At 36.0% G+C, this 25,760-nt stretch overlaps 1 protein-coding gene across 2 annotated transcripts in view; it reads right to left on the reverse strand.

The window, feature by feature from the left end:
- Positions 1–25,088, reverse strand: part of LOC125658083 (mucin-2-like) — a 90,635-nt gene extending 65,547 nt beyond the window's left edge. Inside the window, exons 1-2 of one of the 2 annotated variants that reach the window (XM_048889175.2) lie at positions 24,922–25,088; positions 9,523–9,691 (exon numbers count right to left, since the gene is read on the reverse strand). In XM_048889175.2, coding sequence (XP_048745132.2) covers positions 9,523–9,691; positions 24,922–25,011 — 259 coding nt within the window. In that variant the 5' untranslated portion in view covers positions 25,012–25,088. The remainder of the gene's footprint in view (positions 1–9,522; positions 9,692–24,921) is intronic. The other variant, XM_048889176.2, reaches the window with a different exon arrangement.
- Between the last annotated feature and the right edge of the window lie 672 nt (positions 25,089–25,760).

Raw genomic sequence — 25,760 nt, forward strand, 5'->3', positions numbered from 1 at the left:
CTCCAAGAGAAGTCGTACCCATTAATATCTGGGTACGAGTTCTCCTGGAGAAAAACTTTGTCATTCTATCAAATAGAAATGTGGGTACGAGTTCTCCTAAAGAAAAACTTGTCAATTGTATTATAAAAATCTGGGTACGAGTTCTCCTGGAGAAAAACTTTGCAATCAAACACATAAAAATCTGGGTACGAGTTCTCCTGGAGAAAAACTTTGTCATTTCTGTCATAAAAACGTGGGTACGAGTTCTCCCGGGAAAAAAACATAGTCACTTTATCGAATATTTATCTGGGTACGAGTTCTCCTGGAGAAAAAACTGTCATTTTATCTGATAAATCTGGGTACGAGTTCCCCTGGAGAGAAAAAAATTGTTATGAAAATCTAGGTACGAGTTCTCCAGGAGAAATAAAACTTAAATCATTTTATTAAATGGATTCTCATTGGAGAAAAACTATGTCTTTATTGTTATATAAATTCTGGTAAGAGTTCTCCTGGAGAAAAACTTTGTCATTATATAATAATCAAAATTTTGATACGAGTTTATCTCATTACCATTTTAGGTATTGGAACCTGGGTACAACATCTCCTTGAAAAAATCGAGGATTTCATACATTATACATAATTTGCTATGAACATGCCTTTCAATTGAATAAAAAAAGTAAATACAATGATCATACTTGTTTGTTGTTTTGTTTTTCATTTGAATTGCCGTTTGGCTTGAGACGATAATTAGTATAATTATTGCAATTAAACACCAATTTTAAACCTGCGATATTGTATTTTTATAGCGTACCTCTATTCTTCGGCACATAGAGGAAAACTCGTACCCTGATTTATATGACAAAATGACGAAGTTTTTTTACCAGGAGAACACGTACCCAGATTTTTATGACAGAAATGACAAAGTTTTTTCTGCAGGAGAACTCGTACCCAGATTTATCCGATAAAATAACTATGTTTTTTTCTCCGGGAGAACTCGTACCCAGATTTTTATAATACAATTGACAAGTTTTTCTTTAGGAGAACTCGTACCCACATTTCTATTTGATAAAATGACAAAGTTTTTCTCCAGGAGAACTCGTACCCAGATACTGATGGTACGACTTCTCTTGGAGAACTCGTACCCGGGTACGAGTTCTCCTGGAGAACTCGTACCTGGGTACGACTTCTCCAGGAGAACTCGTACCCAAATTTCTGGGTACGATTTCTCCTGGGTACGGGTTCTCCTGGGTACGAGTTCTCCTGATACCGCGTCATCAAGCTAATGTGGGATAGTACGTGACCTGTGTGTACACAATGGTCACTTTGTGCTCTAAAACGGTGACGTCACCTATTTCGGTGACCATTGTTAATATAGGTTTGCCAAAAGTTGGTAACTCTTTTAAAAAACGTATATACAGGAGGAATGTGCAACTAAACGTCAATGAATAAAATAACACAGTGAAGAATTCTAGACTTTTGGTATACTTTATATCAATTTGAAGGTTTGCTTGAAAAGGTAATAAGTAAATGGGCTTATTTTTGGGGTGCCCATGCTGATTTTTTGCATACTCTCCTTCTAGTAATTCATTTTCGGAAAAAAATTGAAGACATGCTCTGTGTATGTTTGGAAACACTACCGTAACGGCGAAATTGATGATGTAATCAACACCTGGAAACAACAACGCGCACACGTAAACAAAAGGTCACCGATTCTGGTCAGTCACCGAAATAGGGCAGTCGACGATACATGTATGTACATGTTTGTACATTATGAATCAATGGGATAAGCTATTATTCTTTAAAACATGGATACATTAGTGTTCTGTGGTAATGACGCACGTAGATAAGCTTCCTGAAACATAAACAAATATAAAAAAAAAAAAAAAAAAGGACAACATAGATCGGAGAGAAATATTTATTCTTGGTTCGAATTTCCTCCATTATTTACACACATGTGCCAATAAAAGATGAACGGGTTGGGAAGATATTTGCACAGGCACTTGAAGTATCGATACCAACACCCACCCACACCCTTATCTGAATTTTTTTCGGCGATAATTTCTCCGAAATATGTGGATCCCTTGTCAATTTCCATCCCTATGGGCGTTTCACACTTTTTGCAAGCATTAGAATACCTTCTAAAGCTTACAAAAAGCGTGAAACGATTATATAAATCCACACATTTTGGAGAAATTATCACCGCAAAAATAAAATCTGAATGAAAGGGAGGGGGGGGGGCTGTTGGTAGTAGTGTCGATACTTGAGGTGCCTGTGGATATTTGGTCAAACACTAAAATGGGTGGTTTGTTCCCAGTTAAATACTTTTCACATCCCCTCCCCCTTTTTTGAAATTGCTGACTGGCTACTGGTCTGGTTAAACACACGATAATCAATACAGGTAATTATAATTTTTAGTTCACAGGTGCTTGAGTTCAGCCCCCCTCCCCTCCCTCGAATAAGCTACATGAGTTGAATTATAAGTATGTTTGTTGAGCATCTCTTTAATGCATATCAACAATAATTATCATCAACAATATCAACACCACATGACTTGCATAGCCCATTTATTGCCCTTTTTATGAATACCCTTACTGGATATAAAGGGTATTCAATATAAAAAGGCTAATTTTGAGTTATTTTGGACTTTTGGGGTATGCAAGACATTGTGACATGCATTAGAGAGATTTTCAACAAAAATAATCAAATCAACTCATGTAGGATATTCGGGGGGGGGGGGGGGGGGGGTCCTGAACCCATGCACCTGTGTCATTGTTAACTCAAAATGTACAGTTATTTTCATCGAAAATAAAATCTATGAATATGATGATTCAAGCAGAAAAAAATGGTATGAGGGTAAACCTACATAATGTATAGATTAATCTAAAAATCAGAATCCATTGCCACGGGGTGTCATCAGTTAATATTCTTCATATAACCTTCAATTCCATTTTAGATCATTTAATGTATACTATTTGAGGTGTATTCGTCATTATTCGACCTAGTCCCCCCCCCCCCCCCCCCCCGGATCCCACTTACTTTGAACCTGACTTGCTACAGGCCTGTTTCCATATAATGACATGATTTATAATGTCAAAATATTTCTATCAATCCAGGGTAATTATTATTGGACATGTTACTCTGATGAGTCCGCTGGCTCAAACAAATAAAAGAATCTGAATCTGAGCTGTTTGTTTCTATTAAATCGTAACAGAGAGCATGACTTAAGGTGTATAAAAAAACTTGTCATCTATTTAAATTCACGAAAAAATAGGAGTCCTATAGATAAATTACAGAAAAAATGGCTAGGAAATATACCGCATCTTGACTAGGAATGCAAAATAATATTAATTTAAAGCATTTACCCAGCCACAATATCGTTACAAAACACAAATTGCGAAATACAAATATGAATCTTTAATGGAAACAAAAGTGGTGCATAAAAATTATAATGACAAATAAATTAAGTGTTGTTGTTTTGTGGGGGGGGGGGGGGGGTGTTTGTTTGTTTGTTTTTTGTTTTGTTTTTTTTGGTTCGGTGAAATTATAAGAATTTATCCAGCGATTACTATACCGATAATTATTTGATTTGTTGGAAATTCAAAACATAGTAGTCCTATTATACCGGTAGAAAGCTTGCAAAAAGCGTGAAACGCTTAAATATAAATCGAAATAGGAATGGGATAGACAAGGAATCTACACATTTCGGAGAAATTATCGCCGCAAAAAAAAATCAGAAAGGGGGGGGGTGTTGGTAGTAATGTCAATACTTAATATGCAAATATCTTCCCCACCCGTTCTATTCTCTTTAGAGAAGTCGAGAGGCATAGCCTACATCGACTTCTCTTCGCAAGCACTCATATTTTGATTCTGGAAAACGTGTAAATGCCGGAGTCGGTGACGGTTTATGCTTCGACCGACCAGCAATGCACAAAACCGTCACAAGGAAATCAATACTTACTTGCTTTTAATCCATTTTCAATATACCCCTGTCCCGGGTTTAAATCACAACTCTGATTACGTCAGCCTGCTTTTCTCTTAACTGGTCCCCTATTGTGACAGCTCCCAAGACCAGTTAACGTAAACCCAGGACAGGGGGCATGTCGAAAATGGATTAAAAGCAAGTAAGTGTTGATTTCTTTGTGACAGTTTTGAGCATTACTGTTAAATGTTTGAAAACAACTTGTCTATTGCGTAAATCCAGGCACACCCGAGTCTAATTTCACTATTTCATCCCCTTTGAAAAAATATTACCCTTCATTTAAATAATTTTGAATTACCTTTACCCAAATATGCTTTATGGCAAGTTTGATTGAAATTGGTCATATGATTCTGGAGAAGTCAACAATGTGTAAAGTTTACGGATAGACAGACGGACGGACGTTGTACAACAGACGATCAGAAAAGTTCACTTGAGCTGCAGATGAGCGACTAATCATGATCCTGCTGTTCTTTAATAAAAGTATTTTTACTTTTAAAAAATACTTTCAACCCTATTTTTGCCTCGCTCTAGCCGGGGTGGGGGGTGGGGTGGGGGTGGGCATGATTTGAACAAACGTGAACCTCCATTTGTCAGGAATCTTAGGTATCAGATGTATAACAACCATATTTCATATTAAGTAAATGGATGTGGTTTTTTTGTAATCATGTCATTTTGAAGGGTTCATCAAATAAAAATAACCCACCATACGAATTTTCAAAATTTTGTTTATTTGGCCTAGAGTTTAACATTAAAGTATATGGGAAGACCATGTTTTATGAAAATATTTTTAAAAGAAATTATATTTTCATACAAATCTCTTGGTAGAAAGTTGCATACACTTTCTTTTTATAAAAATATGAAATAATAAAATCATTAAATAAACTTAATCATTTACCACACACATTTTTAAAAATTAAGATTTTTCATATTTTACAAAGGGCAGATAACTTCAAACAAGTCTTTAGTGCAAGAAATCAGCTTATACTCATTTACTAGTGATGTGAATTTCATCTACTTCAATTTCATCATTATTTAACAATAAACATTTATGTTGATTTAAATCCTTCAAAATTAATCATTATCATTTCGCTATACAATGAATACCTTAAGCAGAAGAAGACTTTTAATTAACCCCACTCTATATTTTTTGCCTTTTCTTGATTATCTCCTTTTGGAAGGGGAGATGTCCCTTCATACATATATGAACAAATGTGAATCCCGTTCATCAAAGTATACTCTGTGCCAAATTAAGTTGAAATTAGCCGAATGATTCTGGAGAAGATAGAATTCGGAAAAGTGTACAACGCCAAGGTCGACGCCGACAGAAAGTGATCACAAAAAAAAAAGAAGCTCAACAGGGCCTCAGGCTCAGATTAGCTAAAAACGGATCTTACATGTAACTTTGAAGAACTGCACTAGCAGCTTCTCAATATAAGACCAGCCAACAAACCCGTACAGGAGACATATTGTTGTGAACACACCTAATCTACACATTGTACAAATTATTGTTCTTTGTATTGATAAACGAATATTTCAAATGAAAAATGCAAACAAAAAAGCTACATTGATGAGAGCAAATCTCGCCGACCTTATGGGTCTCTTTTCTGTGTTAGAAAAGGGGAAAACTTTAAAATCATACCTCCCTAGGACTTCGAAAGGTATCTAACGTAAGAGAGAATCGGGATAAGTGGGGAAGGGAGAGTGGGGTTCGAGCCAACTTAGATTTCTGTCAGCATCTTGGTACCATCGTTTCTTTTTGTCATTAACCCAGTATGAAATAAAAAATAATTTATGTGTTTTGAATTATATGTTGTTATGATATTGTAAATAAAGCATAGCTATTTTCGATATGGTGGATTCTCATTTCAAACATTTAACAGTGGCAGATCCAGAAAATTTTCAAAGGCGGAGGGGATGGCTACCCGCGGAAGGGGTGGCGACCCAAGTTTGTATCCTCTGCGCCCAAGGAAAGGTGAGGGTTGTTCAAGACCTTAAAATGACAAAAAACTGACCATTTAAAAACAATCGAGCAAAATTGGGTCCAATTCCCTTAACCCCTCCAGGTTTGGATTTAAGGACACGTGATGGGAAACACTGGATGCATATATTGATATACAAGGTATACTTTGAGGTTAAATTTTGGTTGTAACGACTACACTTGTAAATTTTCTATGATGTTCAAAAGTTGAAATATTTACCTCTTCCTACATAACGTAATATAAATTGTCCCTATTGTTTTGGATTTAATTGTGAAATCGTGTGAATAAATTACATTCCATACGATAAATTGTACAGTGATCCCTCGTTATAACGCCAACATTTGTACCTCGGCAATTTTGGCATTATAACGGGGGTGGCATTATATCGGGGAGGGGGATGTGTACAGCTGTCATAAGAAATCAAACAAATTTTATCTACTACATCAATGTGCTATTAGATTTCTGTGTGTTCGCCATACTCCTATTTCAAAAACAATACTGCATATTTGAACTCAGATGATTATCGTTTACGTAACTTATTATCTGCTCCAAACTTTGATACCTGGAGGACTAACGGCGGATAACTGGTTAAGCCTGCGCACTGAAATTTTCCAGCCGTTGATTGGCGATAATTAGTGGGGGTGATTATAACGGTAAATGACCAAATCGTACTTGTAAATAGGTTGGCGGATGGTGGTATGCGGGGGATGGCGTTATAACGGTTTTTAGATAGCGAGGAAAACGGGACTTTGAACTTTTTTGGCGATATGCGGGGGGTGGCATTATAACGGGGGGCAATATAGCGGGGTATCACTGTATTTATAAAAACAAAAAATTAGTTTTCATTTTCATTATTTTTGAAAAGTTTGTTCGTAGTAAGTGTTGTTAAGCATTGATCATTCCGTTCCCTTTCAAAAGCGTCAAAATGTGACAATAGAGGTTAAATGTTGCAGCCCCCACTGACCACATATCGCCGTTGCATTCGCTGCTCCAATGATCGACGCCACAAATTTCGACCATCACCTCTCTCTCTCTCTCTCTCTCTCTCTCTCTCTCTCCAGAAGTATAGGACCGATGGACACCGCACTGTCGCTCTTGCTCCAAAGCCCCTGCCCCACTTCTTTCGTGCATCGGCGTGATTGCCCTCTGGAGCACATTATATGGGGTTTGAGAATTCATACTAACAAGAATATCAGTAAAACTGATGGAAGCTCCCAGAAATGCATCTAACCAATGAACTACGCCATATGACGAATGACTCAAGCAATTATCAAAAACTTGAAATATTGGGGGTTTTTTTTCATATAAAAGGTATATGGTGAGTGACAATGACCTTTACAAAATGACCTTGAGTGACTTTTGTCTGAAAGCCATTTTCGTATTACTTAATTGTATGATATATGATCAATGAAAGGTGAAGATAACGAACAGTGATCAATCTCATAACTCCTATAAGCAATACAAAATGGAGAGTTGGGCAAACACGGATCCCTGGATATACAAGAGGTGGTATCAGATGCCTAGGAGGAGTAAGCATCCCCTGTCAACTGGTCACACCCACCGTGAGCCCTATCTCTTGACCAGGTAGACGGAGTTATCCGTAGTCAAAATCACTGTGCCAAGAACGGCCAAACAATCGGTATGAAACACGTCAGCATTTGACCCAACGACCATAGAATTTGCGAAATGCTGATTTTATACGAGACTGTTGGAACCCCTGCACCATCAACTTGTTTGACAGTAGCCTGCTTCGATTTAAAAACTGACCATAAGAACAAGCCCTTGCGTATCGAATCAGTTGAGAGATATAAACACCATATGCAGGTGATAATGGAATATTTCTACATAAATATGGGAAGTTGACGATGGAGAAGCTGAAATCATCCCGTTTGTCATACATTTGAGTTGTCAGTTTGCCGTTAATGTCTACTTTCAATAAAACATCTAAGTATGAAGCAGAAGTGGACGACTCTGTGGTATCTTTTATTTCGAGTTCACTGGGATATATCGAATCAACATATGAAAGAAAATTATTATTGTTAATAGATAATACGTCGTTGATGTATCTAAATGTCGAATTGAAGGCCACAGCAAGACATTTTTTCTCACGTAGAAGTTAATGAATGAATTCTGCTTCATAGGCACATAAAAACAGGTCAGCTAACAAATGAACACAATCCGTGTCCATGGGAATTCCAACAGACTGTTGGAAGACCTGATCAAGAAAGACCACGAAGATATTGTCAATAAGGCACTTTTTCCTGATTAACCTTGACCTTTTTTAAATGACCTTGAGATATTTTGGTCCAAAAGATCAATAATTTTTTCAATAAAGGTTTTTTCAATAAGGTATATATTCTGAGTGACCTTGACATTTACAAAATGACCTTCAGTGATCTTTGTTTGAAAGCCTATTCCTTATTTGTGTGATACATCTTATCAATACCAGTTCAAAAACGTTTTTACTTACATACGGTATATGTTCTAAACGACCTTGACCTTTTTAAAATGACCTTGGTCCAAAAGTCCCTGTCTCAAGGAATAATTGTGATTAATTATGATCTATTTCTGGTTAAAGGGACTGATTCACGATATTACCCAAAATTTTGTTTTTCACTTTTAATGATCAAAATCTACTGTCTAATGTGTTTGAAAGATTTCACATGAAAATTCAGGTTATACATCATCACAGAAGCTCATTTTAGAGAGTTTATTATTTGTTTTGTAAACAAAGATTGCGGTATGCTATTGTTTGCGAAATTTTCAAAAGAAATGGATATCGATCAAAGTATTATTATATCTTTCACATTTCAAGCATTTTTGAGGTGAAATGTGTCATCTAAAAGTTAAAATTTGTGACTATGCAAAATTAAGATGCATTATATTACAAAATCAATATTTCACTTGTTTGTTTACATAAAAAGACTCGAGTCTTTGTTTACATAACACATATTTAAGGCTAAAATATTGCTTTCATTCTTGCATTCAGAAGGTCAAATGTTTGACTGTCAACATTAAATGAGTTATATTTCTAATGTTTAACATCAAAAATGAAAAATATTTTTATCAAAAATCGTGAACCAGTCCCTCTAAAGGTTTAGGAGAACTTTTATATCAAAAACTGAAATAAGAAACTTTTATGTTATGAGTGACCTTGACCTTTCCAAAATGACCTTGAAAGAAATTGGTCCAAAAGCCTTTTTTTCAAGGAATATTTGTGATCAATTATATCAATAAGCTCGGAGGGACGGGCATATATGACGGCGACTATATGCTCCCCCGAAATTTTTCGGGGGAGTATGAAAATACTAATACTTGTATATGTATCGTCTGCACTGGAAATATCGAGGCCTAATAAAACTTTTAAATCACGTGGCAGTAGTGTGTAAATTCATAATAAAAGGAGTTCAGGCAGTAACTCGAAACCCTCCAGTCTTCATTACTTGTGACGTATTGGGGGTGATTATAAACACAATGGAAGCATGGGGCCATTTAGTCAATTTTACAAGGCCTCCATTGTCTTGTACTCTTAATAAAACTTGAAAATTTATTTCTTGATTAAAAAGTAAATACGTTTTTTGTTACCTTCTTCCATCAGATAGAGTATGAGAGGAACAAACGCAGCCCCTAGTAGCAGGATGACTGCCACGGTGCCGACCAGTGACCATACAACACTTTGAGAACATGATTTACGTGGTTTCTTCCCACTTGTACTACTAAATGTACTGATGTCATCTTCAATGGAATCGATGTTCTGATAATGACAATGAATTTATTCTCATAAACTAAATTACATCAGTGTAGAGAACATATAAGATACATACATAAATGTATATACAATACAAATCAGCACATACGCAATTAATAAACCTCTTAATCAACCTGGAGGTTGGACTCTGTCCTTAATATAACTTATTTTACATAATTAAATCAATATAGAATCGATAACTTTACTGGATGTACATATTTTATTACATTATGCAATCAACATTTTATGATCTGCATTTGCATCAATCACCTTTTTGTCATGCAAGTTTACATGTAGATGTGCAAAACTTAAGAAGGTCTCTTGAATTTATTTTTACATACGTGAATTAAAAAATACAAAAACAAACTGACTAATCTACTAGTATCCGTTAGATCGCACACCAATTAATACTACTGCATTAGCTCATTATTTGCAAGGATACCAGCACGCTAAATTTCTACTTCAGGGTTTTACTTTTGGTTTTTGTTTACAATACTTGGGTCAACGGGGGCCAAGGAATGTCGAAATTTACCAAGCTTACATTCCAACTTGTTAGTAGCTCAGCAAAAAAAATCACAAAAGAACTCTCCCTTCAGCGTATTGCAGGACCTTTTAACAGTTTGGCTTCCACAAATCTCCAAGTCACCCCAATGGGATTAGTTCCTAAAAAGGATGGAGATATGCGCCTTATTTACCATTTATCATACCCAGAGGGAAATTCTGTTAATGATTTTATTGACCCTTCAGCTTGTTCTGTTCATTATTCGGGCATAGACGATGCAGCCAGCTTTATATCTGCCCTTGGTAAAGGTTATCTACTTGCTAAATCCGATATTAAGTCAGCTTTTCGCCCTATCCCTATACATCCTGCAGACTTTGACCTATTGGGTTTTAAATTCATGGGGCGTTATCATTTTGACAAGGATGCTCCCATTCGGAACTTCAATCAGCTGTTCATTGTGGGCCAAATTCGCGTCTCTTTTGCATTGTGTCACACAGCAACATTCCCCAAACCCTTTGGTTATAGTATACATTATTAAGACGATTTTTTTGTTCTGTGACCCACCTTATTCACCACAATGCGCCAACACTTTGCAAACCTTTAGAATGTTGTGTGTTGACATTACCGAAGATAAGAATGTGGAATCAATCACTGACTTGGTTTTCCATGGCATCAGATTCAATACCCTTAGCATGCCCATGTCACTACCTTTTGGTAAGCTTCATGAATTACGCAATGCTATTCAAGCTGTCCTTCAGGCTAAGAAGGTAACGCTGCGACAATTTCAGTCTCTGCTAGGGCTATTGAATTTTGCCTGAGAGTTGTAGTACCAGGCCGTGCTTTCTGCAGACACCTCATCAATGCCAAACTCGGCGTTAAAAAGCAACATCACAAAATGCGGGTATCTGTCGACATGAAGATGGACCTTCTGGTCTGGACTAGCTTTCAGAAATGCTATAATGGTGTTTCAGTTAACCCCTTCATTAGACGACCATTCAATTAAACTATTTAATGACAGTGCTAGGGGCGACGAGGGTGGATTTAGGGTCTATTTCAGCGGCAAATGGGCATGGGGTAATGGCCTTTACACTGGGCATTACCAAGGATACGACTTTCTTAGAACTCTTCCCCGTCATACTAGCTCCTACATTATGGCATCAATATTTCCAAAATTCTAAACTCCTTTTCCAAATCGGCAACATGTCTGTCGTCCACATTATCAACAACTCCACAAGCAAATTCCCCAGAGTCACGTGCCTAGTTCGGAAACTTGTGCTCCTCACATTACAACCCAACATCCAAATTCATGCTACCCATATCCCAACTAAATCTAACTCTATTGCTGATTCAATATCTCGTTCACAGTGGGCCAGATTTCGACCGACGCCTCGAGCTAGACGCAGAATTCTTCCGTACCCCTCTGCCTCAACATCTATGGGGCATTTTGAGGAATAAGCATCAAGACTCTTGCACAAATCGTTATCATCTAACACCCATTTCACTTATAATACAACATTACAACAGTTCGAAATTTTTCGCACCGAGTACAAATTGCCACTATCATGGCCTGCCTGCCCCAGTAGACCAGCTGTTACATTATCTAGCCTACTTATCTATTCGAGGTGGCGCTTTTAGAACAGCCCAGCTTTACACCAATGTCATTTCACACTTTCATAAACTTAAAGGTTATTCAGACACCACAAAGATCTACATTGTGTCTAAAACACTGGAAGGTATCCGGAGATCTGCGGGTCATAATAAGGACCTTGGAGTCCCTCTCTCCCTATGTACAGATTCCTAGCAAAATTATTCAGGTCGTACCAACCATTTGCAGATCTCCTTATGAATCGCCCCCTTTTACAGCTGCATATTGTTTAGCTTATTTTGGGTTACTCCGAGTTAGCAAAGTGCTACATCTCCAACTATCTGATCTACTTGTCCATGCATCCGGCCACATTTCACTCACAATTCCCAAGTCTAAAACTGATCAGTTAGGACGGTCAACCACTGTAAGAATTATCAAACAAAACCACGAAGACTTCTGCCCAGTAAACTTGGTCAGGTCTTACGTAAGATCAAGACCTAGCATCACAAGTACTCTATTAGTACATATCAATGGGAAACCTATTACCCGTTTTCAATTCCAATCGATTTTGCAAAAATGCCTTTCGTGCTTCAAGGTACCAGGTTATTAAAGGCCCATAGCTTCCGTATAGGCATGACTACTGAATTGGCCAAGCAAGGGGCACCAGACAGTCAGATGAAAGCTATGAGGCGATGGAATTTCAATGCCTACTTAACCTACATTCGCCCCATCTCCTAAAATAATATGTTGATAGTGTTAATTTGTACTCATTTACCATACCTATAAATGTCAGAGTTCATTATTGCATGTCTAACCTAACCAAGTATTCCAGGTGTGTCTTTCTGGATAATCGGATCATATATCCCGTATAGGACCGGGTTGATTGTACAGCATAAACCGTGGGGATCAGACCTCAACCTACCAGTAAGGATCACTTGGAATGGTATTCGGGGCCTTAAGTGGAATGAAGTGGAGGAGACCATCTCAAACATGGTCAATAATACCCCCTTCAGACTTCCTGCTCTTTCCTGTTGGATCAAATGATCTTACTTCCCCCGACATCACTTCCAAATCCCTCGCCAACATGGTACCAATGCACATTATATAGATACAATGCTCTATAGCCAACAACGAAACTCATCTGTTCAGGTTTACTTGCTAGGTGCTATTGGCATCATGTATCCTTAAAAGACAGGCCTAAAATCAGCAAAAAACGTCTAAGGGGTAAACAAACTAATGCTAAAGTTCATGGCCAAAGAAGTTCAGGGTTTGTATATAGATGATCTATATACAAGTTCTCAGAGATGCAGTTATTCCGTCAAGATGGCACTCATTTATCTAGTTTGGGAAACCAAGTATTTCTCAATAATCTACGGACAGAGTTACAATCTTTCCTCTCCCGAGACAAAAACATCACCCATTCCCCTCAGTGACCCAATGATTTCCATTGTCTGGCCTAGACAGCCTAAATTTCTACTTTTACTCCTGGGTTAAGTAATTTACAATGCCTAGGCTTGCTTACTTAAGTGAGTCTAATTTCAAGTATTCAGGTCACAGGTAATGTATATCAAATTTATTGTGGGGGACATTGTCCCAATGTCTGTGGCGGACTGGGGAGTTCGTTGGAGTAGTTGATCACTAATTCTGCGCCAAAACCTGCTCTCCTCCCATCTGCTACTAAAGCAGGTAGCTAAGGTATACCTACAGATGACCACTTAAATAGTCAGTCAATATTCGTAGAAAATATTAATTTCTTGAATAAGTTGGTAAATTTTATATCGTGGGGCTCTCAGCTAGTTCATAGCTGGGGCCAAATCCACCTTCTACTAAGGGAGGGGATGCTACAGACTAGTGCTTGTTGCGACAACTGTAGGAGGGTCTACAGTTTGCTCTGTACTTGGCTCATTAACCCAGGTAGCACGCAGGAGACCGGTGAGATGCGCAGAGATATCTACCCCCACAGAACGTGGTCACCCGTTCAGGCTGGGCACCTATGTTCACATAGGGCCCCCGGTGTTATCCCTACTTTGGTAGTTAATCCGGTACACTGGTTGCTTCCCCAGTTCCCCACAAAACAATTGCATGCGACCTTTTCCACCATGTATGTAATTGTATCATTCTTGTTAATCCTGCTGCTAAGCTGCTTATCAAGGATTACAGAGCAACCAGCTAAGCTTGGACATACCTACTTGATTAATTCAACACATTGTTTGGTGAAGGTCAACTATTCAATTGTACAGGCAGTAGGTCAAATGTCCCACGGTTGACTGTGCAGTACATGTATATATATATATTTATATATTTTACAGTTTTAGTTTAGTTTCCCCAGTTAATTTTAAGATGCCTCAGCCCAGGTCATGGTCATGTAGCCAATTCTATTATAAAGCACACTTCCCAAATTAGTGATGAGACTGCTACATGTATTTGTGAGTAAAGGCACTCTGTCTGAACTGAAAAACTATTTACAGTTTATTGTGACAAATTGATGGGATAATAGAGTTGTTGTGGACAATATGTAATTGTGATCTCCAAGTACTAAACAGATGGAAGATGGTTCAGAATTTAATAATGCTTTTGATTCTAAGTTGCAGACAGCAAGTAGATAGACTCATAAAATTTTCACGCTCATCTACAATAAAGAAAGTTGTGTAAAAGTTTACAGTGTTCACCCCAATAATTAAGTGTACCCAATTTAGAATCTCCAGATTTCTGAGGGAAAATGCACAGTCTACATGTATGAATTTCAAATACATCTCATTCTTGTCTGCAGATGTTGCTGACACTTGTTATTATTGATGCACATAGTCCTGTTCTGCAAGTGATAGACCTACTTTTTAATACATGTACATATACTTTAGATCATTATCAACCCCTTTGTCATAATTGTATACACAATTCTAGCATTAGCATCATGGGTACCTGTAAAGTGCGAAATGAAACGAAATCTACCAAAACGAAACGAAACCCAACGAAACGAAACCTACCGAAACGAAACGAAACAGGTTGTATAACCGAACTCTTTTAATTATAATTATAATAATTAAAAACAGCATCTTAGGCCCCTGTGAAAGTTACCACAAATTAATGCAAGGTGAAGATAACGAACAGTGATTAATCTCATAATTCCTATAAGCAATACAAAATAGATAGTTGGGCAAACACGGACCCCTGGACACACCAGAAGTGGGATCAGGTGCCTAGGAGGAGTAAGCATCCCCTGTTGACCGGTCAAACCCGCCGTGAGCCCTATATCCTGATCAGATAAACGGAGTTATCTGCAGTCAAAACCAGTGTGCCAAGAACGGCTTAACAATCGGTATGAAACACGTCAGACAGCATTTGACCCAATGCGAGGTTGTATCGACGAACTAGATCGTTATAACGACCATAGAATTTGCGAAATGCTGACTTCAATCGAGACTGTTGAAACCCCTGTACCATCAACTTGTTTGTCAGTAGCTTACCTCGATTTAAAAACTGACTATACACAGAACAAGCTCTTGCATATCGAATCAGTTAAGATATATAAACACCACATGCAGGTGATAATGGAATATTGCTACATAAATATGGGAAGTTGACGATGGAAAAGCTGAAATCATCCCGTTTGTCATACAGTTGAGTTGTCAGTTTGCCGTTAATGTTAATAAAATATGATAAATTAAATATGTAAATAAAATATGTTAAATAAAATTCGCCTCCCCTTTGATGTAGGCTTTCGCCTTGACTGATACAAAGTTTTAAAAGTTGGAAGGGGGATTGAGTAAGCACAAAGTACATACCCGAAGTTGATTAAATACCATGTGTAATTAGTTTTGGTCCATAAATTTCAGAACGGAGTGTTACAGTCTCATAGGTCAAAGGTCTGGGGAAACACACTAAACGAGGGTGGGGTCGTCGGCGTTAGATCCACCTTTGGGCATAATACATGTTTCAGTATTTTTTGCTCTAAAGACAAATTTATGTATACATGTGGATATTGTGTATTTGTATGTAGTATATCAAACGGTGGATTCTAAGTATGTCCTCCCGTTCTCTTTGTAATTTCTGCTTCCCTTGTTCATAAGCCTTTTGATTTTACAAAATGCTGACCTCCTACTGATATTATTGCATAAAACATTTTCGTTTTCCGTCCCGTTTTCAATTCCCCGTCTTAGCAACATCCTAAATGTTTAGAGTTATCTTTAGACTCACTACATATCAATAATAATTTTTAATAATACATGTATATATATCTTACCGAATTGCATTCATATAATATGGTATACTATTTAATGTTTTTCCATTATTGAAAGTACTCGCACCTCAGCAGTTAGAGATAAAATAAAGGGTTAAGAGTTCTTCCTGCTTTCAACTTTCTCAGACACCAGCTTCTTCAAATAATGTATCTATACCCAAAGGCGGATCCAACGCCGGCGACCCCACCCCTCGTTTAGTGTGTTTCCCCAGACCTCTGAAATTGTAACCCTCCGTTCTGAAATTTATGGATCCGAAACTAATTGCGCATGGTATTTAATCAACTTCCGATATGTACTTTGTGCTGACCCCCCCCCCCCCCCCCCCCCCCCCCTTGCCAACTTTTAAAACTTTGTATCAGTCAAGCCTACATCAAAGGGGGGGGGGGGGCGAATTTTATTTATATGTGGTAACTTTCACAGGGGCCTAAGATACCATTTTTAATTATCATAATTAAAAGAGTTCGGTTATACAATCTGTTTCGTTTCGGTAGATTTCGTTTCGTTGGGTTTCGGTATATTTCGTTTCGTTCGTTTCGATTTCGTTTCGCACTTTACAGGTACCCTTAGCATCATCTGTATAGTACATGCTAGTTTAATAAGGATTTTAAAAAAAAATTTCAGTTGACATGACTGAACTGAAAAGGCTAAAATTAGATAAATGATATATAAAATTTATATAGAGCTTTATAAAAAAAAAAAAAAAAACCAACATTATTCTAGGGTTCTTTACAAGGCTAAAGATCAGGAATGCAACAATAAAACACAATTAAATGAAATTAAATTGTGTTTTATTGTTGCATTCCATAAAATGTTACATCTGTAAAATTATCAAAATAAAACATTATTATTAAGATCGATAGCTAAAGGTGTTGGGTTGTTTGGGTTTTTTTTTATCACAAATCTATTTAAATCACAACCTGGCCTTAGGCCAGAAAAGTGTCACAGTGGATTGATATTTTTCTCTATATGTTAAAAGAAATTTTTTATGCAGCAGTTTCCAAATAAAATGCACACTCCTCGCCAAGGTGGCACTTCACTGAGAACTTTTTAACATTACACAATGCAACATATGTGGACCAGAAGCCTTTTGAAGTTTCTTTTACTCTCGCATCTTGTAATTTTGTAAGTACTTCTCTCTTCTTCTTTTTTTAAATTTGTATATTTGAATATCTTAAAGATTACCTGCTACGTCATTCTTCTTGAAATTATATTAATTGAATTGTTGTTATTGTAACTGCAGTTTGAATAGATTCCCTTAATTTCAAGCAGACATTACCAGATGTGTGCCGCAAACTGTGTGGCAGAAGTGTGCGGCAAGAGTATGTCGCAACTTTGCCGCAAATTGGGTACCAGAGAAAAAAATTGCATACGAAAAATATACTTGCGGCAAATGTGCCGCAAACTATGTGGCAGAAGTATACAGTAAGTGTGTGCCGCAACTTTGCCACAAAGTGAAACTGTGTGTCAGAGAAAAAAATTGCGTACGAAAAATATACTTGCGGCAAATGCACCTAGTTGCGGTAAACTTGGCGCAAATGCGCTATAAATTTGCAGCAACTGTGTGCCAGAGGGCTTATATTTTGGTAAGGGGTCACACAGTCCATAGAAATTTACACAACATGAACAAATACTCCGCAATTACGATTATAAATGTAAGCAAAGAGAAGTGTCATTTGTCAACAAGGAACCAATCTGGCCCGGCGGGCCATACATACATTGACCGCTCAGCAACTCGATCAGCTGCAGCAGCAGGAAGTATTCAACAGGCCACATCTCTTTTTTCGGGGCCATTCTAGACGTTAACGAATATGAACATATTTACCATGTTTACTCATCAATGTGTCTCGTAGGAACTTATATTCTTCCCCTCCAATATCCAAGAAAACACGTGAATATTGAATTTTAAATTAGAATCAGTGTTTTGTCTAAATTAAAGTAATATCAGTCAACCGTCATCGATTGTTAATGTAATTTTAAAAAGTCGCAACCAAAACTTTTGCAAGTAGGCCTGCATATACGTCAATTGTCAACAAAATAAGTACCCCGTAAAGTTTTAAAATAAATATTAGTTTAAAGGCATATGGTCTAAGATATTGGTAAAATTTGTATGTTAAAAAAAGATGGCGGAATTAAAGATCATAACAAAAGTTCTTCAGAATGTTTACAAGCACATTGGATACGATAGTAATTACAAAATAATTCCCTGTTCTCATTTGCCTAAACTGGTACCCTGTTGACTTTGCATCTCTTATGTTTGTGTGTAGCCACCAATCAGCGTGGTACCAGTTTAATATATTATCCTCCAGACAAACATTTTATAAAGGGCTAAAATGCCAAAATGACTTCAATTTAAAAAAAAAAAAGAAGAAGAAGCATTGGACTGGTGAACCGCAGATCTCGAGTTAAAATCCCCCAGAATCTTTTGTTCATATGTATTGAAATATTTTTTTTTGAAAATCATGTTTTTATCCAAATTTGTATATTTTTTGCCTTTTTGGCATATATACTTATTGCATATCATCATATCTTTTATAATTAAATCAATTCGTACTGATTTGAGAAATTATTTCTGGGTGTAGTGAGCCACCTTAAACATAGAGACTTAGGCAAGTCTACCTGTTCACATCAAAGTCATTTCATGCAAATTGTTCAATATCTTTTTTTCCTGTCATTCCTCAACTCTAAACTTGTCATAATCGTATTAAGTACCTTATTAGCATGGAAAAGATATTTTGACTTCACAAGTAGTCTACCCAAACTCATAAAATATCATAAATTCATTTTCTTGTCAGAACGTGTTCAAAAATATATAGTAGCAGATTGTATTTACAGCAAACTTCAATATTCAGATACTAGTATTCTTGTATGGAATCAATCCATACAGTATTTCCAAGCATAATGAAAGTCAATTTGGTTGTGGTTTCAATTTCTGTTATGGGAGAAAAATATCCAAAGTAATATTTGATACACCACACAGCTCGGACCCGTGAGTGATAACAATGATTTAATGTTTTCTTTATTCGTAAATGTAATCTGATTATACTTCCGGGTTAGCAGATTCTTTATGTGATACGACTCCTCAATGACTACCACCCATTTCAGGTATTCTGGTTACATCTACTGATAAAAAAAAAATTAAACTGCGTTAAATTACAGAATATTGAGGTAAAGGGTCGTGGGTCCCATCTCTGAATGTAATCAGGTTTGTATATGTATCTGCATGAAATTATCTAGACAGGGATATGTCTATAACGCCTCGTTCTGGATATGGGAGTGGTCATGATTTGTGTTGCTTGTAGTAATGAAAATATTTTTATTTTAAAATCTTAAAAGTGATAAATTATGTTTTCTCGATTTGGAAGAAATCCGTGCCATCTGACAACAGAGACTGATAGCCTGTCTGTAACACAGACTGATAGCCTGTCTGTAACACAGACTGATAGCCTGTCTGTAATTTGAAAGAGGTAACATGTACATGTATCAAACATTTCTACTGAAAACTATCTAGAGACAAAATCACTGGTGCGTGACGAGGATCCTCATCGTGTTCTGTATTAGTATTCATTTGACGCGACAATGTCTACAACAAAAAGGTCATGGAAAAACTGTAGTGGGAAGTCATGCAATTTTATTATTAGAAGCCACAATATCAACATATAAGAATAAAATAGCTGCAGAACTGTAGCGCTCTGAATTTTTTTTTTGGGACGGATTAGAGAGCTACAGATCCACCCCCTTATAAAATAAAACTTCGATATACGGCGCACAAAAAGGACCCCATTGGAAATAAGCCATATGGCTTTCATGGGTTATCCTTGGCATAGGCATATACATTAATTCATTTCACTGTGCTCTTAAAGTCAAATAGCTATTAGAATTTACCCTTTTATCTTATGTATTTAACAACAACTTTTGTGTTAACTTTGTGTTCCTCTGTGATATTGTCTTGTATTTATATTGTATATATATATTTGTACCATAGTTTGGCATGTTTTCTTTTGCTAAAAGTGTGGGTTATCTGTAAATAACCAACAATATTGTATAGGGTAACTACTACGTGCCTATTCCTAAATAAATAAACTAAAAATACTATAACTCGGTTGAGGCTAATCTCAGCCGAGATTAAGGTTGAGGCCTGGTATCGTTGTATTTTTGTCTTGCTGTCTCATGAATTTAATAAAAAAAAAATTCATAGCATATTTTCCTACTATACTTGTGTCCAAACATACTTTAAATATTCATTTTAGCCCCTATACGACCAGAAAACTCACAGCTTTTCATGATTTCGTTCGTTGAGGTAGCCATGTTAGGTAGCCCGTCAATTTGAATCCCAGTTCATTTCCACACACACTAACGTGTGGATGTGATTTAATATCCCCACAAATACTTTAGTTAAATATTTCATATACTCTATCATCCCAGTTCGGTTAAATAATAATTCACATAGATAAACTCACGACAATGCGACTTTTATTAGTCTGGTCCGGTCTCCCTCCCTGCCACACAAGTGTTAGGGACCATAATAGGCTTTTGTAGCATTTTCATTAATCAAGAGCTTACTAGTATTTTACCTATACATAAACTATATTTTTTAATTTCTATTAATTATTAGTGTCTGTGATGAATGAAGAGCGAATACATAACTTATAACGAATAATATGAATAGATACTAATAGCAACAGGGATCGAATTGACCGGCTACTTAACATGGCTTCGTCAACAAACGAAATCATTTGAAGCTGTGAGTTTTCGGGTCATATGGGGCTTTAATGAATATTTGCAGGTATTTTTGGCCACAAGTATAGTAGGAAAATATGTTAAGAATTTTTTGATATCAAATTTATGAGACAGCAACACAAGAATACAACGATATCAGGCCTCAACCGTGCGCAGTTTTTGTGCGCCGTAAATCAAAGGTTTTTATAAGGGGTGGATCTATAGCTTTTTTCTCAGAGAGCTACAGTTTTGCAGGTAGGAATAAAATAGATTCAAATGAAATGATCCACGTGCATTAAAACCACGTCGAATAAAATATTCTGGCCAATAAGTGTGGGACCACCATGCATATCAAATTTTCTGCAATAGAGGGCGCCTCAAGTCAGCATTGAGACATTGCCAGTTCAAGACATCAGATTCATTTATTTTTCACATATCTAAGTCAGCATTGAGACATTGCCCGTTCAAGATAAAGGATTCATTTACTTTTCACATATCTAAGTCAGCATTGAGACATTGCCAGTTCAAGATAAAGGATTCATTTATCTTTCACATATTTAAGTCAGCATTGAGACATTGCCAGTTCAAGACATCAGATTCATTTATTTTTCACATATCTAAGTCAGCATTGAGATATTGCCCGTTCAAGATAAAGGATGCATTTCATGTAATAATGACCGATTTTATATTAAAGGATAGAAAATCTCACGTAAACACAATAAAATCTCATTTCATTTGATGCGTCCAAAATCTTGAGTATTTTATGAATGGATGTTTCTCTTTTTGGTTTTCGTGTTTTTACTGTGACGCGTGCACGCCTTTGTAATGGCCTTGTGACAGTGAACATAAACTTATACACAGAATTATTTATAGACAATTGATGATATAGTTACGTAATCCCTCTTTATAGTTTGTATGATGTCTCATCCCTTTGCGGTTGAATTGTGTATGATAAATGACAGCGTCATCTCAGAAAGTGTTTTGTTTTAAGAATCAGCTAAATTCAGTAAAATTTAGCATCAATGGGATTGCGAGGCATTAATGGCAAAAACTTTTATGTATTGAACATATGGGCATTACAAACTTATTGTAGGAAAGAAGGGGAGAAAAATCTTTGTATCTATAGGATATTGAACCGGGGACCCTTGGAATTACTACAGTAAGGTGATCTAACCGATATGCAAAGGATGGCAATATTACGACAATATAGAATTTAAATCTTCATATCGATGAGATGAAAAACGTCTTGTATGACCTTTAAAAATGGGCATACTATAAAACCTGGTCTGGCCCCATTGGCCTGGCCTGGCCTCAAAATTGGCCTGGCCCCGATTTTGGCCTCTAATTATGCTCCATCCCAAATTTTGGCCTGGCCTCAAAAGTTGGCCTGACCTCAAATTTGGCCTCTAAAAATTTTGTTGGCCTCAACCAAAAAAAAATTTTTTTTATTCAAAATTTTGATTGATTTGATTGATTTATTATTGGTTTTAGATTTTCAAAGTCATAGCAGATAAATGATATGTTTCTGTTGTTTTGTGAATGTGCACTTTGAAATAATCATTAACTACCACCAATCTGATTGATTTTATTGAAAATCTATTGATCAGTTTATTGAATCAATCATTTTCTTTTCCTTTAATTTATATATGTATGTACTGGTACACACTAAAACAGATTGCACAACTAATGAAACAATTGGCATATTGATTGATTTTTTTCAGAATTATGATTGATTTCATTGATTTATTATTGGTTTTGGTTTTTTAAAGTTGTAGAAATTAAATGATTATGTACATTAGAATAAACATGAACTACTACCAATCTGATTGGTTTTATTGATTAGTTTATTTGACAAAATTATTTGCTTTTCCTTCCAAACTTATGTACTAGTACACCAAAAAGTATACTGATGAAATGATTGATTTATTGATATTTTTTGTATTCAATAGAATTCAATTTGCAAATTATAAAAGTGTTACAATTGTGTTGACATTATAATGAATTCGATTTGTAGATCAGCGAACATTCAGAACAGAGCATGTGCAGATACCACATATTAAGTGTTACTTGTTTAATTTCCAAAGCATGATAAATGACATTTTTAAAAAATCAAAATAAACACAGTGAAATGTTTCCTAGCATAATGATAATAGCCAATGATCTAAGGATTTTAGATTTGTATTTTAGTGTTGATTTATCTATACTTTACCTTGAATGAACAATGTAGATTAAAACGGATATGATGTATTATAAATATTTCTTTCTTGATTTCATAATTAATTTTCAATACTCATTGTAAATGTGACAAGTTCCCATGCTATGAAGGCCTGCCCTGTCAGGATAAAGGAAATATCTATCACCATATTAAAGGATGGTGATGAAAACTTTTGCTGAAGTTGGAAATTCCATTATACAGAAACAATGGAGCAGTCCAACATTTGCAAATAGGGTGTGTTTGATACAACAGAAAATTTTAATTAGTATCTCATTTTATGACTGTACCTAAACTAAATAAGGTATACAAAACTGGCTGTCTGAATTTTCAAAATTGTGATTTTTTTCTGGTTTTGTGATAAAGCAACAGTAAAACAGAACTAATTACAATTATTACATTGAATCTATCCACCCTCTTCTTATTCTATATCAAAGCCTGCATTAATTAGTTATAACAAAAAAATCGTTTGTACCTCTAACCACTGCAGCAGCTATATCTAAGCAAATATCGGATACATGTAATACTCATAATATTGTCTTATAATGGAGAAAAAAGGTTTATGCATCTACAAATTTACAAAGTGCAGCTTTAATTCTTAACGTTTTTAGACTGTCATCAAAATCATCTTTCATTCTGATCATTATTGAAAATAAACATTCTGTGCAGAGCTGTGTGACATTTCAAACCGTATCTCATAGATCAACCTAAACCTTGACTTCCTGTCAAGACCCATGCTGTAGAATAATATGTTGTAAATAATCTGATATCCCATTACAGTACCAGTGTTACATGTTTATTTCAAATATGAACATCCTTAATTTATCAAAGTTGTAGTTTCAATCTGTATGATTTATGGTAGTATTTTTATACCTAGCTATCAAACTCATTGTTCTTATCGATGAGAGTGATGGCGGTACTCTGCATTGCAGTGTGTGAAGTGTGATGATTCATCAATAAACTAGTGTGAATTTGTTTTTTAAATTCATTATCAATACGTGAAGTGGATCATTAGTAAAATGAGAGTTTTCAATGTGCATATTTACAAAACAACACAAACATATCATTTATGTTCAACAATTTTGAAAAACAAAACCAATAATAGATCAATGAAATCAATCATAATTCTGGAAAAAAATCAATATGCCAATCGTTTCATTAGTTGTGTATATGTGTTTGGAGTGTACTAGTACATACAGATATGAAAGGAAAAGAAAATGATTTGATCAATAAAGTAAACTGATCAATAGATATTCAATAAAATCAATCAGATTGGTGGTAGTTAATGATTATTTTAAAGTGCAAATTTACAAAACAACAGAAACATATCATTTATCTGCTATATGACTGAAAAACTTAAACCAATAATAATTCAATGAATTTGATCAAAATTTTGAATAACAAAATTTTTTTTGGCTGAGGCCAAAAAATTTTTTTAGAGGCCAAATTTGAGGCCAGGCCAACTTTTGAGGCCAGGCCAAAATTTGGGATGGAGCATAATTAGAGGCCAAAATCGGGGCCAGGCCAATTTTGAGGCCAGGCCAGGCCAATGAAGCCAGGCCAGGTTTTATAGTATGCCTTAAAAATGTTACATACCGCCTCGTTGTTGCATACCGTGCCGTATCACTGCACTAAGAGTATGATAAAACACAAACAGTTCCCATTGTCATAAAGGAAAAACAATAACGGAAGATATAATATTTTTCAACAGGAGGAGGAGATTTAAAATATGTAAACAAATAGTTTCATCGGGAAATCAATCAATATGATAATAATATGTTTATTCGCCAATCAAGGACCCTCGGGGACATTACATTTTAACAAGCAATTAATTATAACAATATAGATAAATAACAATATGTTTTGACTGTTTTCTATCTTGTCGAGATCGAAAAAGAGAAAGTCGTACTTACCATGTAACCCGGAGAAAACAACGAAGCTAAGAAAACCTACACTCGTATAAAAACATAACACACAACATACCGTATCCTTGAAAAATCTGAGCCATGCGGGTGATCTGTTAAAGTAGCTGTCTCCATTGTTTCGTGCTCCGTAATCGCTAATATTCCACATTTTTGTCAACACTCCACCATTGCAAAGGGAACTGTTCTACGTGTCGATCACTTTACGCTTGAGTAATTTCAAATGCACCATGAAGTCTATTAATCAATGCCTACAGTGGACGGGTGGATTGCATAACACCGAACTGCTCTTCAGTTTGAGCACATCTTCCATTGTGGAATGCTGTTTCGTGGCGGGTACTGGAAATGTGATATTATTGTACGACATGGGCGACGATCTTTTATTGCGGAACTTGAGATTATAATCTACAAGATCTTGTCGTCAAATGACTTGGACTGAAAACAAATTTTAGAAAGAATTCAAAATTTCCATTTTCAAAGCTGGAAAGCCAAGTACAATCGAACGTAAAACTTGAAAGAACTTTTTTAATCATCATTATTTTTATTTTACATTGTTATAATTATGCAACAAACGAGATCAAGTTTTAAGTTTACTTTTATATTGATTCAGAATTATGAATTTTCTGATTCCAATCTAAAAATGTTATAACATAACTAATAGGTTAACTGATTATTTGATAAGATTCAGCGAAAAATTACACGTTTCTCTTTTTATCAGTATATTTCTAGCGTGTTCTACAAATGAAATTAAAGGCCGCCAACAGGAACAAAAGAATACATCAAAAGCACTCGAACGAGTAAATCATCCTCACGTTATGCATAAATTCAATATCGATCTCGGCCAATGGCCACAATAAAGACCCGTAAAATCAGGGAGTGGGACTGCCTCCTTTATTGCAA

The sequence above is a fragment of the Ostrea edulis genome, chromosome 9 (genome assembly GCF_947568905.1).
Source record: "Ostrea edulis chromosome 9, xbOstEdul1.1, whole genome shotgun sequence".
In the NCBI taxonomy this organism is placed as follows: Eukaryota; Metazoa; Mollusca; class Bivalvia; order Ostreida; family Ostreidae; genus Ostrea; species Ostrea edulis.